Genomic DNA, 16255 nt, shown 5'->3' on the forward strand with positions numbered 1-16255 from the left:
TGGCAACGGCGCCGATAGCAAAAAAAAAAAAAAAAAATGTCAGCTATACCTTCCCATTACTGTGGTAACCAAAACTTCTTCCCACTGTTCCAAAAGGGCCGCTAGGGGGCGGTACTGACTCCATTGAGAATTCCAGTGTTCTTAATTATCTTCTGGAACTTCCTTGGGAACTGGACCCTCATTCTCTTAATTGGAACTCCTGTTGCAGAACAGAGTCTTGACAGGTAAATAGGTACCCAGGAGTCATGTGGACCAAAGCTCTGACAGAGGGTGCTGTGGAGGCACAGAGGACAGTGAAATCAAGAAATCAACCCTAAGGGGGGAACTGAAAGGAGAGGCAGCCTCCAAGGTGTTATAAGAGAGTTGCTTTAAGAAGATTTGCTGCTAGATGGGCAGGGGTGCGTGGGGGTAGGAACCAGAGGAAGTACCAAAACAAGGGGATAAATCAAGAAAAGGAGAAAACAGGAACCAGGAAATATGATCCCAAACAGGAGAGAAGTAAAGGAAATTCCCAGGATAATGAGGAAAGGATAGGACAGGATGACTGCTTTGCAGCGGGCCTAGAGAGCAGCCCATCCAGACTGGAAAAGGAAAACAGAAGGCTCCCAGAGGAATGACAGCAAGAACAAGGGTCAGAACATGGCTTTTGTTTGATAACCTGAAATATTTACCACACTGAGTGGGATTTTACACTTCTGTTGGGAAAGAATTGGTGAAAGACAACAAAAAACAAAGCAAACAAGAAACAAAGCAAATATTCCAAACAGAGGTGGGAAGCTGCTCAAGAAAAACTATAGTAATAATTACCTGATAGAGAGTGAAGAACATTTACATAGCTGTAACAATATAAATATCAAATACTTCTGACTTTTCTTAAAGAGACTAAAAATTAAGCTGGAAGTACAGATTATTCTTTTGAGAAATTTGGTTATGAAAGGAATAAGACTTTCCAGGGAGGAGAAAAACAGTGGCATGAAAGTTTTCCTTTCTTATCCCTATAGGAGTATGGGCTCACATATATTCCCAATCAACCTTACATAATTTTGGCAACACTGTAAGGCAAGCGGTTTCATCAGCCTCCTGTTACACATAAAGACACAGAAGCTGAGAAAGGTATCTAGACTAAGTAGGATTAGAACTCCCAGCTCCTAGAATCCAAAGCATGTACTCTTCTACATTTCAAACATAATTTTCCAAAAGAGCACTTTGCCTGGAATAAGACTATCATACTAAAAATGTTAACAAATAATCAAAAATAAACTCCAACATAATGAAAATCTCTTGAAATAAAAATAATTATGCCTGGTAAATAATTAAGAATAGAATAATTCTAGGGCTAATTTTTTTTGTTTTTTAATTTGCCAGAGGGCACAGGCGTGGTCACGGTGCAATTCCTTCTCCTCTATTTCTCCCTCCTTCTGGGATTTTGGGCACATATGCACATGTGCCTCAGGTGTTTCTCAAGCCACCAGGTCTATGACTTAAACCATGCAGTCAGCCAGGTGAGATCCAACCACTTTAACCACCATGCTGTGGGCTGGCCTGGGGCATGTGTTTCAGCTATAAGTTGTATGGCTTTTTTGTTTTGTTTTTTTAGTTAAGTGAACTAAGTCTTTTATATTTAAGGCTAAGTAGTTTCAAAAATTTTAAGAATACAACCAATCATCTTTAAAGAAAAAAAAAGAAAGAAAGAAAATAAGGCCAAAGGGGAAAAACTCACACACTTAAAAATGATCACAAATACATAAATATGTTTCCTATAAATGCATCAAAATAGATTAAAAAGGCCTTTAAATATCCTGTAGGGTAGTCTAGAAATTTACTCATTTATAACACAATTTATAAACTTTTTTCAGGGGAAAATGCATTTAGAATCCTAAAGTATATGCTTATATATGAATTTTTGAAATACAAACATTTGTAAGTGGATGGCTACCTGCAAAAATACTGTGGCAGTGGCTTAAGTAAAACAGTATTACTAGGAAAAAAGAGGAAGTCCTCGAAGTCCTCTGCTTGCAGGGTCAGCGAAATAACTGAAAGTATCATTAAGTCTACTGTGGAAAACCTTAAAATAGCTCCTTGCTATCATTGTATGTTTAGTGAAGGACGAGGGAAAAAACGAGTCTCCTCAATTAATTTCAAAGAAACTTAAAAAAAAAAAAAAAAAAGAAGACAATATAGAAGCAATGATTAGTTTACTAGTAGGGTTACAAAAGGTTGTAACTGCCAAACGAGAACCACATCTTAGACAGTTAATCAGTAAATTGATGCAAAGATATTAAAAAAAGAATTGCTCTTAAGAATGTGGAAGTTAGGCACCCTTGAGAACACTGCCTTCCCTAGTTGCTTGCTTTCTAAAACATAGGGAAATGAAAAAGTGGAAATGAAAGATTGAGTAATCAACCTAGTCTTGCTTTCAGGTCACTGCACTAGCTAAACTAAAAAACATGAACTTCCAAAAGCCTGTGCAAATTCAGAAATCCAGTGAAAAATCACTAGCTGAGTGCTTCCTTTATATTTCCATTGTATTTCATGAGAAAGAACAAGCAGACGTTCACAGCGTAGGATGCCTGGCTTGTACTGCTTTCTAAAGACGTAAGTAAAGCCTCTAGTTATAGCCATGAATTAGAAAGCAGCATCCCAGATGAAAATGAAACCAAAAACTAAGTAGTAATTTGTGATTTTCTGGAAGATAACTCCTTGATATAACTTAGAAATCTGTCCCACCTGCTTGGGAGACATAATCCTCTGTACCCACTCCTACCCACGTCTCACAACCTCCTTCAGTACTGCACTGTATCTTCTCAAGACACACTTCCAAACGCCTCACCCTTGCTGGTGTTATCTGGCCTCAGCCAAGGCTTTGACCTGATCTTGGAATGCTCTTTTCCCTATTCACTCCACTACAGCCTCAGTGGTCTTTTATTCCAGGAATACACAAGCACATTCTTGACCCTGGAACTTCCTTCTAGTTCTCGCCTCTGCTTGGACAGCTCTTCCTCTTCATCAGTACCAGATAAATTCCTTCCTGTTAATACCTCAGAAAAGTATTTCCCATCATTGAAACATATCACCTTGGCACCAGTGTCACTTAGGTATTTTTCTTTTTCTTTGATTTTTTTTTTTTTTAAGAGAGATTTTGCCATAGGATGCTTGTGCTTTCTGGAGAGACAGAGAGAGACAGAAAGCAAGAAATCACTCCCCCTGGGGGCTGGCCATGCCATAATCCCTTCTCCTCCATTCTCCTCTCGGGATCTCAGACACACACGCACACATGCCCAGAGTAAGTTTTAAGTCACCAAGTTCAGCATTCAAACCATGGTCGACTACATGGGAGTCCAGGGATGTAATCATTACGCCATATGCTGGTCCCTCACTTAGGTATTTTTCATCAGTTTCTTCTCCCACTAGGATGTAAGCTCCATAGGCAAGGACTTGGTGCTGCTCACCATTTTATATCCTCCACACTGAGAACAGTTCTGGAGCAGAGCAGAGCACTCGGTATGTATGAATGAATGGGTGATAGGCATTCATTAAGGTTTTTAAGAAAGTTTTTTGCTACAGAGCATGTATGCTTGCCAGAGAGACAGAGAGAAAATAAGAACACAATCCCTTGTCCTCCATTCTCCTTTCAGGATTTTGGCCATGCACTCACACTTGGGCACTGCGTGAGTTTAAGCTGCCATGTCAGGGACTCAAACCATAGTCGGTCATGTGAGATTCCAACACCTTAACCTTTACGCCACTTGCTGGTCTCACATTAAGTATTTACTGAGCATTGGTGCTATATGTTGGCTACATATAATCCAGATATAATGTAAATTATAACTATAATGCGATGTAATATAAAAATAAACTCATGGAGCTTTCAGTCTTGAGAGACCATAAATAAGAAAATAAATACAAATACTTGTAAGTTGGATTGAGTGCTATTAAGGAAATAAATAGCTGTTATAAAGAACTAAAGAAAGTCTATTTTAAGAAGGGTGGTTAAGGAAGATCTCTCTGAGGTGGTAGCATTTAATGACACGGAAGAAAACAAGCTGTCAACCTTGGAAGTGAGAGGAAGCATGTATGAAGGTGAGGCACTTTCAGAGATGGGCAATAGGGAAGGCTTCAGCCAAAGTATCTGAAATGAATCTGAAGAGTTAAGCGGTGGCCAGATCATGTAAGGGAATGCTAAGAAATGTAAAATTTATTACTGAGGTGTAGCTATTCCCCCTGGGGGGTGATTTCACATCCCACTTGTCTCTCTGTCTCCTCGGCAAGCACATGTGCCCTGTAGCAAAATTAAGAAAAAGTTTAAAAAGACATGTCCTAAAGCATATACAAAATAAACAGTCATAAGAACCACAAAACAGGCAGAAAAGTAAAAGCTAGAAGTCAGGCTAAAGCTGCAGACCCACTGATAGGCAGAAGTAGCCAGAAATTTGACTCCTATAAGATAAAAGACAAGGAAGCAGGAAATGAAGAGAGTCAGATGCACTGTTTGAAAACTAAGGGCTGAGATGAAGTTTCCCTTCCTTGAAAAGGAGGCTGAAACAAAACAGTATTAGTCACTGCCAGGAGCTAAAACTTACTTAAATAAATAGCAGAAATGATGGAAAACAGATTATGCCTCAAAGCCTGGGTCTGGCCCAAGCTGCCCACTGACGTAGTGACTAGATTCACTATCTCCAGTATTACTGTGGGACAATACTGCCAATTTATGCTATGGTTCTTGCCTGGCACTGTTCGGGGCCAGACAGAAGACAACCACAAAGCTACTGGAGCAGGAGGGGGCAGTGATGGGAAAACAAGCACATAAAAAATTCTAATCAAGAAGAGCTTGGAAGGCAAATTTCTAAAACATTTGAAGAAATACAACCATAAAAGACAGCCAATATACGGATGTCAAAGTAACTTCATTACTGCAGATGAAATTAAAATAAAGCAATCTGAAAATGACTTTAAAATATTTAAAATCCTAGAATTACAGAAATCATAATGGGCACAAAAGAAAAATAAATTATGAAATTAAAATGAGAACAATACAAAAGTATAAGAAAAGATAAAGAAGCCAAGTTGAAAGATTAGGTTAAAGATTTTTAAGATTTTTTTGCCATAGGATATGTGTGCTTGCCTCAGAGATAGTGAGAAATCACTACCCCATACCCAGGGGGGATGGCCATGCCACAATCCTTTCCCTCCATTCTCCTCTTGGGATTTTGGGCACACAAGCACATATACCCAGCATGATTTTCAAGCCACTGGGTTTGGGACTCAAACTAATGATTGGTCATGTGGGAATCCAGAGCCTTAACCACGCCAAATGCTGGTCCTAGATTACAGACTTTTTTAGAAGATAGGAGTCTCAGATTGAACGTACACATGGAAATGTTACTGAAGAAATGGGAGGAAAGAGGAAGCAAGCGAAGCAAAACAATCTCCCCCCCAAAAATATGTGCATAATCCAATTTAAATTAAATTGCTGTGCGAGCATATAGATAAGCATGATAAAATTACCAATAAAAAAGTTGCACTATATGTTACATTGGTAAGTGTAAAAAGTAAAACAGTGCTGAGGCCAACAGGAGATGTAGTTGTTAAGGCAGCTAGATCCCATATAGCTGACTCTGCATTCAAGTCCTAGACCCAGTAGCTTGAAAAACACAGTAAGTTTGTGTGCATGCATGCATGTGTGCCCAAAATACCCAGAGGAAGATGAAGAAGGGATTACAACATGGCCATCCCCATCCTGGGAGGATTTCTCGCTGTTCCCCATTGTCCCTCTCTGTCTCTCTCTCTGGGGTACGCATAGACAAAAAAGTGGCAGAATCAAATGTATTTTGTAACATTTATATAAATAACTTTTTAAAATCACTATGCCTGTTTGCCTGTGTACAATGCAATGATACAGATCTAAAATTAGATGAGCCAAACTGTTAACAGTAGTGGCCTATTTGAAGGTATGACACATTGGGTCAACTTGGGAGGATGGGGTATACTGTATTTTTATATACAAGTGGGGTCTTCAAAATGTTTGTGAAAAAGTGGAATTAAACAATAAATTTATTTTGGTGCAAAAAACTGAAATCCATGCATAGTTTTCTCATATATTTTCCATGAACTTTTTAAAGACACCCCCCCTTGTATACAGACACATGATTATTTAAAATGTTACATTAAGCTTGCATTAAAAGTACAAAACTGGGAATAAGAACTAAAATGAACATAGAAGATGAGCCAGCTACAGAAGTAATCCACACCAAACGCATCTGAGGATGAAAAAGAACAATTAAAGAAACTTGCTGAGCTAAAACAATCTCTGGAATATAACTTGAATTAAGAAATAAAGAAAAATGGTGAATTAGAGAAAGAGATAACTGGATTTAAGAAATTCTTAGAAATGACAAGAAAGAAGTTAAATGAATATGAAAATGGAGAAGTTAGTTTCCAAGGAAATTTAAGATCCGGTCAATTTGAAATGGACATTCAAGTTAACATGCAAAAACATAAGGCACAAGCAGCATCCCAAGGAAACTTAGAGCAGCTAAGAGAAAATAATTATACTTCATTTAGAAGTCAGATGGAACTCAGAATGAAAGATGGAGAATCTGAACTCTTCAAAATAAAAGCTTCTCAAGAAGATTATAATAAAATAGAATTTAAAAAGAAATGGGGACCAGCAGTTGGCGTAATGGCTATGTTGCTGGATTTCCATGTAGTCGACCATGGTTCGAGTCCTGAACCCAATGGCTTAAACTCACGCCAGGTGCGTGTGTGCGTGCCCAAGATCCCGAGAGGAAAATGGAGGGGCAGGGATTGTGGCGTGGCCATCCCCCGGGCGGGGCTGATGCTTTCTGTCTGTCTCTGTCTTTCTGGCAAGTGCACATGTTCTATAGCAAAAATCTCTCCAAAAAAAAAAGAATTATTTTATTTAACTTTTTGTTTTTTAATTTTAATTTTATTTATTTATTTTAATTTTCCATCTCCACAGAGATGGATAGAGTGAGAGTGAGAGAGTGAGAACGACACCAAGAGAGAGAGGGAAAGTGAGAAAGCAAGCCACCAGGTCCAGGACTCAAACTACAGTTAGCCATGTGGGAGTCCAGCACCCTTAACCACCACACCACCTGCCAGCGCCAATATAAGCTTTTTATGGGAATAATCTGTCTACTTTATCTCTATATACCTCCCAAAGTTTCTAAAATAACTAAGCTGAATCAATGTTATACATGCTGCCTGAGTAGTACATTTTGAAAATCTGATAACCCTCTTTAAAAAATAAATAAATAAATACTTATGTTTATTTATTTATTTATTCATTCTTAATTTTATCAGAGAGAGACAGAGAGGGAAAGTGAGAAAGCAAGCTGCCATGTCTGGAACTCAAGCTGTGGTCAGTCCCAGATAGAAGACCTACTCCTTTAAAAGTGCTGGCTTTCAAAGAAATTTGATATCACTTACTTGTCTAGTAAAAAAAGAACTTTTAAGTGGTTCCCACAAAAGTTTTCTCATGCAGCCTACTGAGTTTTTTAGGATACACAAAAACTTATGTTTTCTGCCTTTCTCCTAAGCCATTTTTTTTTTAAGAGAGGTTTTTGCTATAGGGCGCGTGTGCTCGCCAGACAGAGAGATAGAAAGCAATAAATCACCCCCCAGGGGGGATGGCCACGCTGCAATCCCTTCTCCTCCATTCTCCTCTCAGGATCTTGGGCACGCACGCACACGCGCCCGGTGTGAGTTTTAAGCCACCAGGTCTGAGACTCGAACCGTGGTCAACAACATGGGAGTCCAGCGACATAGCCATTACGCTAACTGCTGATCCCTCTCCTAAGCCATTTTCATTAGTTTCTTATGATTTTACCAACTAAGTGTATTAGACGGTATGCAATGTCATAAGGGATGCTGCTGTAAATGGGATGTGATATATAACAGACTTATTATTACACAGCACCTCCTAATAAACTATTATGTATTATTTCAGTTATAGTTTATATAGCCTTTTATTTCATTTCATTTATACCACAACCTTGGTAACTAGAAAGGAAATTCTTTAATATTTAGTGACAGAGCTGTAATTCACACCTAAAGGCTCCAAATCTAGAATTTAACATTATTCTAATAAAGAAACTGAGGCTTAAAGAAGTGACTTAGCCAAAAGTTTACAGTTAATAACCACAAGTTAATTTTGCCATCCATAAGAAACTAATGCTATTCTAAGCTTGTAAGTACTATGAAAATGTACAATAAAATCTCAAAATTTACCCAAAAGATAGATTCTAATTATTCTTTGCTTACTTCTGAAGTCAGAATCATGATACAGAGGATTTTTCCACTAACACATACAATATAACCAGAATAATGGGAGTAAAATCATGTACACCTTTAAAGGATCAAACGGTTTTCCTTCCTAAGATTAAAAAAGGTTACTGAGTTTCTTTTTTTTTTTTCTTTTTTTTGTAGAGGTTTTTGCTATAGAGTGCGTGTGCTCCCCAGAAAGACAGGGATTGACAAGAGAGACAGAAAGCGAGAAATCACCTCCCAGGGAGGATGGCCACGCCGCAATCCCTTCTCCTCCATTCTCCTCTTAGGATCTTGGGCACTCATGCACATGCATCAGGCGTGAGTTTAAGCCACCGGGTCTGGGACTCGAACAGCGGTTGACTACGTGGGAGTCCAGCGACATAGCCATTATGCTAACTGCTGGTCCCGTTACTGAGTTTCTTTAAAAAAGAAATCCCTGAGTGGGGACCGGCAGTTAGCGTAATGGCTGTCACTGGACTCCCACATAGTTGACCGCGGTTCCAGTCCCGGACCCGGTGGCTTAAACTCACGCCTGACGCGTGTGCGTGCGTGCCCAAGATCCCGAGAGGAGAATGGAGGAGAAGGGATTGTGGCGTGGCCATCCTCCCTGGGAGGTGATTTCTCGCTTTCTGTCTCAGTCTGTCTCTGTCTGTCCGGCAATCGCACGCGCCCTATAGCAAAAAACTCTCAAAAAAAAAAAAAAAGTTAATATCTGAGTGTATTAAGACACAGCCTATTTTGATTCCTATTTTTCTGTTGTTCAAAACTAAAACCAGTATATATCAACTGCTGCATTTTGGCAACTACCCCTTTTTAGCGAACCATGACAACTGATTAAGCATTAGAGCTCAGCTCAAGGTTTAATGTCAAACACAGTTGAGTGCTATGATTCTAACCAACTTCCAAGTAGCTTTATGCTTGTTCTTCCCCCTCTCAGATCATTCCTTTGGCTTAGGAGATATGGGGAATGTGGTGGAACAAGTTAAACCGCAGTTCAGAATTCAACAAAGCTAAGCTACTTGAAGCCATAAGTAAAACATCCCATAATGCAAATAAATCAAGGATTTGACTGTTTTTCTATAGTTCAGAAATGGCATTTTTGGGTGCCAAAGGCAAATTCCAAAAGGTCTCCTAGGAAAATTGTTATAGATTTTTAAATGTGAGAATAAAGTCATTAAAAATGTATACAGTCCACATTTTTAGCATCTACTGTTACTGTTAACAATTCTGTTACTGGATTTAATTTTATTTGTGTTCTAAAAGATGCATCTAAATGGAAACAGAATTGAATTTGAAGGCATAATGGTAAAATGAGTTTATACTTAAGTTCAATACTGCATTTTTTTATTGGATCTCACTTTATAAACAATGAGTAACCAATCAAGTTAATACACTGAGGCGTGACACTAGGAGAGGATGCTTTAACAGCATAACTTCAGCTGTAATGAAGAGTGCATATTATCATAAAATTGCAGTTAAGAGATGGGAGAGTATTTTACAGACTCTAGAGAAGAGTAGGTATAATGGTCTAGATCAGGAGAGACCTTTATAAAAGTTCAGACTCCCCTGGAGATTCAGAATCAGGAGGTAAACAGGGAGTTCTTAGAATTCTAAGTGAAGAGCTAAACACGATGGCGGTAGTGAGTTAAAGCATCAAAGGGAAGATCTTTGATGTCCACCTCTGTATCAGAATATCAGAAACTCATGAAAGCTATAAGCCAGTGCTTTATTTTTACCATAAATAAATACTGACTCACCTGGATCAGGGTCATATTTTAGGTCCAATGGATGTACAACAGGATGGTACTGCTTCTAAATATAAATTAGAACAGACTTAATCACTAAAGACCTCATATACACAATTTCCTTTAGCTAATGTAAGCAAATATATAGTCAGTAGTACATTCTTTTGAGGGGGGAAAAATAGATCCTGAGGTCTATAGGGATGGAAAAGACCAGCCAAAATGTCTCAATTATACCTTTTATAGTACTGCCACCTACTGCACACACTGAGGAACAGCGCCATAAGGAAGTATAGTCAGAAACGGCGATCAAACAAGTAAAGGCAGAGACTGAATTTTGTGTTCAGAAAACAGGGAGTCTCCAAATTATGGTTGAATCATAAATTTACTTTTTACTGATATATGATAACTGTATATACTTATGGGATATGATTTTTTTAGTATAAAGTGTTATGATCAAATCAGGATAATTAGAATGTCCATCACTTCAACTATTTTCATTATTCTATTGGGAACATTCGAAACCCATTTCAGCTACTCTCTCCTAGGTTACCATGTCGGCATGCTGATGCCTAAATACACTGTGATATGCTGATACCATAGTAGCTTTAGGTCTAATTTGCCTGTGTATTTCTTGTTTATATTTTATTTATTCCAGTCCTAATAGATCTCAGTAAACGGGGGTGTGAAATGGTTGATGACTGGTATCTATGGTAATAAGTAGGAAGCAAGTCTACAACCCTGCTTGTCTAAAAAGCTCATACTAAAGGAATTAACTTCCTGGTCTTGTGACCCAGATGGTTGTGATTTAGGGGGCAAAATAAATTATATGCAATTCATAAAGCAAAGTTCAGGGCTATTAATAGGTACTCAAACAATTTTCAGCATCAATTTAACTAAAGGGTTTTCCAAAACATACATATGTAAATATTATGACAAACACAAGTAGAATGACAAACAGAAAGAAAAGAGGTTAAAAGATCAATGTTCAGGACCAGCAGTTAGTGTAATGGCTATGTTGCTGGACTCCCATGTAGTCAACCGTGGTTTGAGTCCCAGACCCCGTGGCTTAAACTCATGCCAGGTGCATGTGTATGCATGCCCAAGATCCCAAGAGGAGAATAGAGAAGGGATTGCAGCGTGGCCATCCCCCCTGGGGGGTGATTTCTCACTTTCTGTCTCTCTGTCTCTATTTTTCTGGCGAGTGTACACTCTCTATAGCAAAAAAACCTCTCCCCCCTTCCTGGCCTCATAAATCACGAAGTCATTGTAAGACTTCCACCTCCAATTTAAATTTTAGTATCAGCTGTATTTAAAACTTAGCATGACTTATGGACCAGCATTTAGTGTAATGGCTATGTCGCTGGGCTCCCATGTAGTCAACCGCGGTTCAAGTCCCAGACCCGGTAGCTTAAACTCACGCCAGGCGCGCGTGTGTGTGTGCCCAAGATCCCGAGAGGAGAATGGAGGAGAAGGGATTGCAGCATGGCCATCCCCCCTGAGGGGTGACTTCTCACTTTCTATCTCTCTGTGTGTCTCTCTCTCTCTCTCTCTTGTCTTTCTGGCAAGCACATGCACCCTATAGCAAAAAAAAAACTTCTCCAAAAAACAAAACAAACTTAGCATGACTTAGAACAGGGAAAAGTCTTATAAGAGATAAACACTAGACAGGTACTGAAAGCAAGAAAGACAAAGACAACAAAATGTCATTTTATCTCCACATAGATCTTATACTTTAAAATACATAATATTTAAAGATAAATCACCTTACCAGAATTTCTTGTTTTGCTTTTATGGTTTTGATGACACATTCAAGGATCTTTCTGGGATACTGCTTACGTTTTGTGGCTATATCTACTATGATTTCATCAAACTGATCTTCAAGTACTCTGATGTCAGAATCTATTTCAGGGAAAAAAAAAAAAAGACTAAATAATTCCTTAAAACTGTTTACACTCTGTATGGAAAAATAATATAAATAAACTCCATCTATTGATAGAAAACGCAAATGACAGAACACATATTCGGCAAGTTAACAGGTACTCCACTTGAGTGATTCATTTACACACTGAGTATTACTCACTGCACACCTATGGGGAGTCGGGCCTACACCAGGAAAGCACAGATGGACATGACATGATCCCTACCCCCTACTCTCTAGGTCTCAATTTGATGGAAAGAAATAATGACCAAGCACAACATACAACAGAGGCATAAACAAAATGCTATGGGGACAGAAAACTGGAACATGAGCTCTGCTTGAAGTTATTTATTTTAATTCATTTTAGTTCAGTGGGTAGTTAAGGTTCACAGGATGTATTTACTTTTTACTGATATATAACCACATATTTATGGGATATGATTTTTCAGTATAAAGTGTTATGATCAAATCAGGATAATTAGCATATTCATCACTTCAACTATTTTCATTATTCTGTTGGGAACATTCAAAATCCATTTTCAGCTACTCTGAGATACCCAAGAAACTGTTAACTATAGTCACCTTATTTTACTTCATACATTAGAATTTGTTTCTCTTATCTGTGATTTTGTTTGTTAATTATCATCTCTTCCCCTTCTCCTCCCTACCCTTTTCTCCTCGCACTTATTCTTCTACTTTCTACCTCAATAAAGTCATTTTTTTTCAATTTCCACATATGAGTGAGAGCATGCAGTATTTCTCCTTTTGTGCTGGATCCCTTCACTTAACACAATGTCCTCCAGGCTTAGTACTTCGTTCTTTTCAATGCTTGAATAGTATTCTATTAGGTATAAATACCGCAGTATCTTTTATACCTACGTCTGTTGATGGACACCTACAGTGATTTCATATCCTGGCTATGCCTAAGAATTTCAGACTTGGGCCAGCAGGTGGCATGGTGGTTAAGGAACTGGACTCCCATATGGCCAACTGCAGTTCAAGTCCTGGACCTATGGCTTGCTTTCTCACTTTCTCTCTCTCTTTCTCTGCCTTTCTGGTGAGCTCATGTGCCCTATAACAAATTAAAAAATAATAACAATAGAAAATAAAATAAAATATTTTTTTTTAAAAATAATAATTTTAAAGAAGTAACACCTATGCTTGAAATATAAATGTAAATCCACTGGATAGAAAAAGATAGGGGAAAAAAAATGAAGAGAAACAGTTCAGGCAGAAGAAACAGTATCTGCAAGATTAGTCTCTGGGGCTGACAGGTGGCATGGTAGTTAAGGGCACTGGACTCCCACATGGCGGATCGTGGTTCAAGTCCCAGACTTGGCAGCTTGCTTTCTCACTTTCCCTCTTTCTCTCTGTTGCTTTCTCACTGCTCCCCCCCAACCCCATCTCTCACTCTGTCCCTCTCTGGTCAAATTAAAATAACTAAATAAATAAAGTTAAATAAAACAATTTTTTTTTTTTTAAAGAGAGGTTTTCACTATAGGGCACGTGTGCTCGCCAGACAGACAGAGACATAGAGACAGAAAGCAAGAAATCACCCCCCAGGGGGATGGTCACGCTGCAATCCCTTCTCCTCCATTCTCCTCTCGGGATCGGGCACGTACGCACACGCGCCCAGCGTGAGTTTTAAGCCACCGGGTCTGGGACGCGAACCACGGTTGACTACGTGGGAGTCCAGCGACATAGCCATTACGCTAACTGCTGGTTCCCAATAAAACAATTATTTTAAAAAAAGATTATAGAGTCTTTAGAAACAAAAGAAAATTTCTAAGTGGCTGCAAGATAAAGTAAAAGAAAACAGGATAACAAAAGGTGTAAGAACTACAATGTAGGGTATTTACTATCAGGGATGTTAACAAGCTTTGAATTTGCTATGTGCTAAACAAAAGTTGTGATCATAGCAATAAGTGTTTAGTGCAACACAGCTACATTGGTGGTAGAAAAAAGTGAAAGACAAGATGACTTCAGAGTTTTCTTCATTTAGCTAAAACAGTTTTATCAGATGCTTCCTTAAGTTTCAAATAGTGATTCATAAACTTTAGCAAAGGAATAATCACCTAAGGAGTATCTTAGGAGTATATAAATTCTGATTCAGTGTATCTGGGGTGGGGTCCAATGATGAAACACCCCAGAAGAAATGAATGCGGGTAATCTATCCAATCTTATTTTGAAAATCATACTAAAGAGCAGAAATACTAAATATAATTGTTACAGATACTAAAGAGCTAGGTCTTTGGTTTCACTGGTCTGTATCATATATGTTCTGTTGTGTCAGTCTGTGCTACAATGCATTTATTGATTTAATTAAGCAGAAGTTTTATTAGGAAGAATTCTAAAGTGTGAAATATATATAGTTCTTAAAACATTTTGCAAAACTGCTAATCTGTATCAGTGCGTACCTACATTTTAGGTAAAGATTAATGTAGTGCAGCAGGTCTGGTCTTTCATTCATGTAACAAATATTCATTGAATCTAACGAAATCACTTCCTTTGAGAGTATTAGGAGAAGCAATCATTTCTTACTTTTCATATAAATAAGCAATTCTCACTAAGTATTAATTTATCCATTAAAAAGGTTAAATCAGGGACCAGCAGATGGCATAATGGTTATGTCCCTGGACTCCAATGTAGTTGACCACAGTTCAAGTCCCGGACCCAGTGGCTTAAACTCACACAGGGGACATGTGCGTGTGTGCCAAGAACCCGAGAGGAGAATGGAGGAGAAGGAATGGCGGCATGGTCAGCCCCCTGGGGGTGATTTCTCACTTTCTGTCTCTTGGTCTCTCTCTGTCTGGCGAGTGTACACACCCTACAGCAATAACCTCTCCCAAAAAAAAAAATTAAACAACAATAAAAAAAAAAAACTTTACTGGTTTCCCATTGCCTACAAGATAAAAGGCAAATTCCTATGCATATTGTTTAAGGCTCTTCATGATCAGGCCTAAACTTACCATTCTGGCCACGTCTACCATTCCGAATTCACTCCTGACATTTTCCAAAGATACTCTCCTTCTTTGCCTTTACACGCTGTCTAATTTCAAATGTCTTGGCTGGGCTAGCTGGTGGCATAGCAATAAACACAGTGGTCTTTGAGATGAACCCACACAGGAAGTTTCCGGGTTCACATATGGAGGCCTCTCTAAGCATGCATCCATGATTAGGGGCTGGTTGAGGCTAGGGGTGGATTGTGGCATCAAGGTCTATTAGGAAAGCTCTCTCTTCCTCATTCATGGAAAATAATTAATTAAAACAAACAGAATTGTTAAAGAAAGAAAATCAAATGTTCTTCCTACCTCCTTTCTGTCTAGCACAAACTTATTTATTAAACACATTTAATAACTTTTTTAGATCTTCTCCCTCTTTCCAAAGATTGCAGTTAATCCTTGTCTATTCCATCCATAAACAATGAGTTCCCAAATGGTAAAGACTGTATCTTTTCATCTATTTGCCAGCATTTATCCTAAGGCCTGACACAGCCTAAGGAAGAAGATAAAAATGTAGTATTTTCAAGATCTTCCTATGCAGTCATGAAGGGACAAAGGAAAGCAGTACTTTTCCTAGGCTACAAATCTATCGAAAAATAAACTGCTTAATCTGTAAATTGATTAATCCTATTACCATCAGTAGTCTGGATCAAACAGCAAGGCAATTTCAAAATGACTTCATAGAGCAAGAGTGAGATAAAGACACAGTGAAAAACTATGATGTTTGAAAGTACACCTAGGCAATTCTAATAAACTCTTCTTCTACTTACTAGAATCACCTTGTTAATATTTAGCAAACCTAATGTTATTGTTATTACTGTTTCAATATGTAAAAGAAAAAGTGAATTTTTGTGCCATTAAAGAAGCAAATGTAATAATCTCAAGGACTGGACAGTGAAATCTGGGCAAAGTATTAACTTAATGTTGAGAAGAAACATTTTAATTAAAAAAAATTCATTTTTATTTGTTATTATTTTTTTATTTGACCATAGAGAGAGAAAGGGAAAATGAGAATGCACGCCACCAAAACCATAAATTGAACCACGGTTGGCTGTAAGGGAGTCCAGCATCTTAACTACTATGCCACCTACTGGTCCCGAGAAGAAAAATTCTAACCATAAAATGTTTGGTGGAATCAGTCAAGGATGTAACTGAGTAATGTGAATATCCAGCAGTCAGATGTCCCATGGGGACAGACAATACACTCTAACTTTCCTGCTAGGGTAGCCCTTCTGCTGCATGGGCACTGTAGAATTCTGTCTCTTCTAACACTGACCACTGCCTTTCTACTAAACCTTTTT

The 16255-nt window shown here is 38.4% G+C and overlaps 1 protein-coding gene across 2 annotated transcripts in view; it reads right to left on the reverse strand.

Moving 5' to 3' along the window:
- NSL1 (NSL1 component of MIS12 kinetochore complex) overlaps positions 1 to 16255 on the reverse strand; it is a 34263-nt gene that overhangs the window by 11376 nt on the left and 6632 nt on the right. For both annotated transcript variants that reach the window (XM_006163715.3, XM_014582213.2), the window contains exons 3-4: positions 11803 to 11933; positions 10047 to 10101 (exon numbers count right to left, since the gene is read on the reverse strand). In XM_006163715.3, the coding sequence (XP_006163777.1) occupies positions 10047 to 10101; positions 11803 to 11933 (186 nt within the window). The remainder of the gene's footprint in view (positions 1 to 10046; positions 10102 to 11802; positions 11934 to 16255) is intronic.

The sequence above is a fragment of the Tupaia chinensis genome, unplaced genomic scaffold (genome assembly GCF_000334495.1).
Source record: "Tupaia chinensis unplaced genomic scaffold, TupChi_1.0 Scaffold142846_1, whole genome shotgun sequence".
NCBI classification, from domain to species: domain Eukaryota; kingdom Metazoa; phylum Chordata; class Mammalia; order Scandentia; family Tupaiidae; genus Tupaia; species Tupaia belangeri.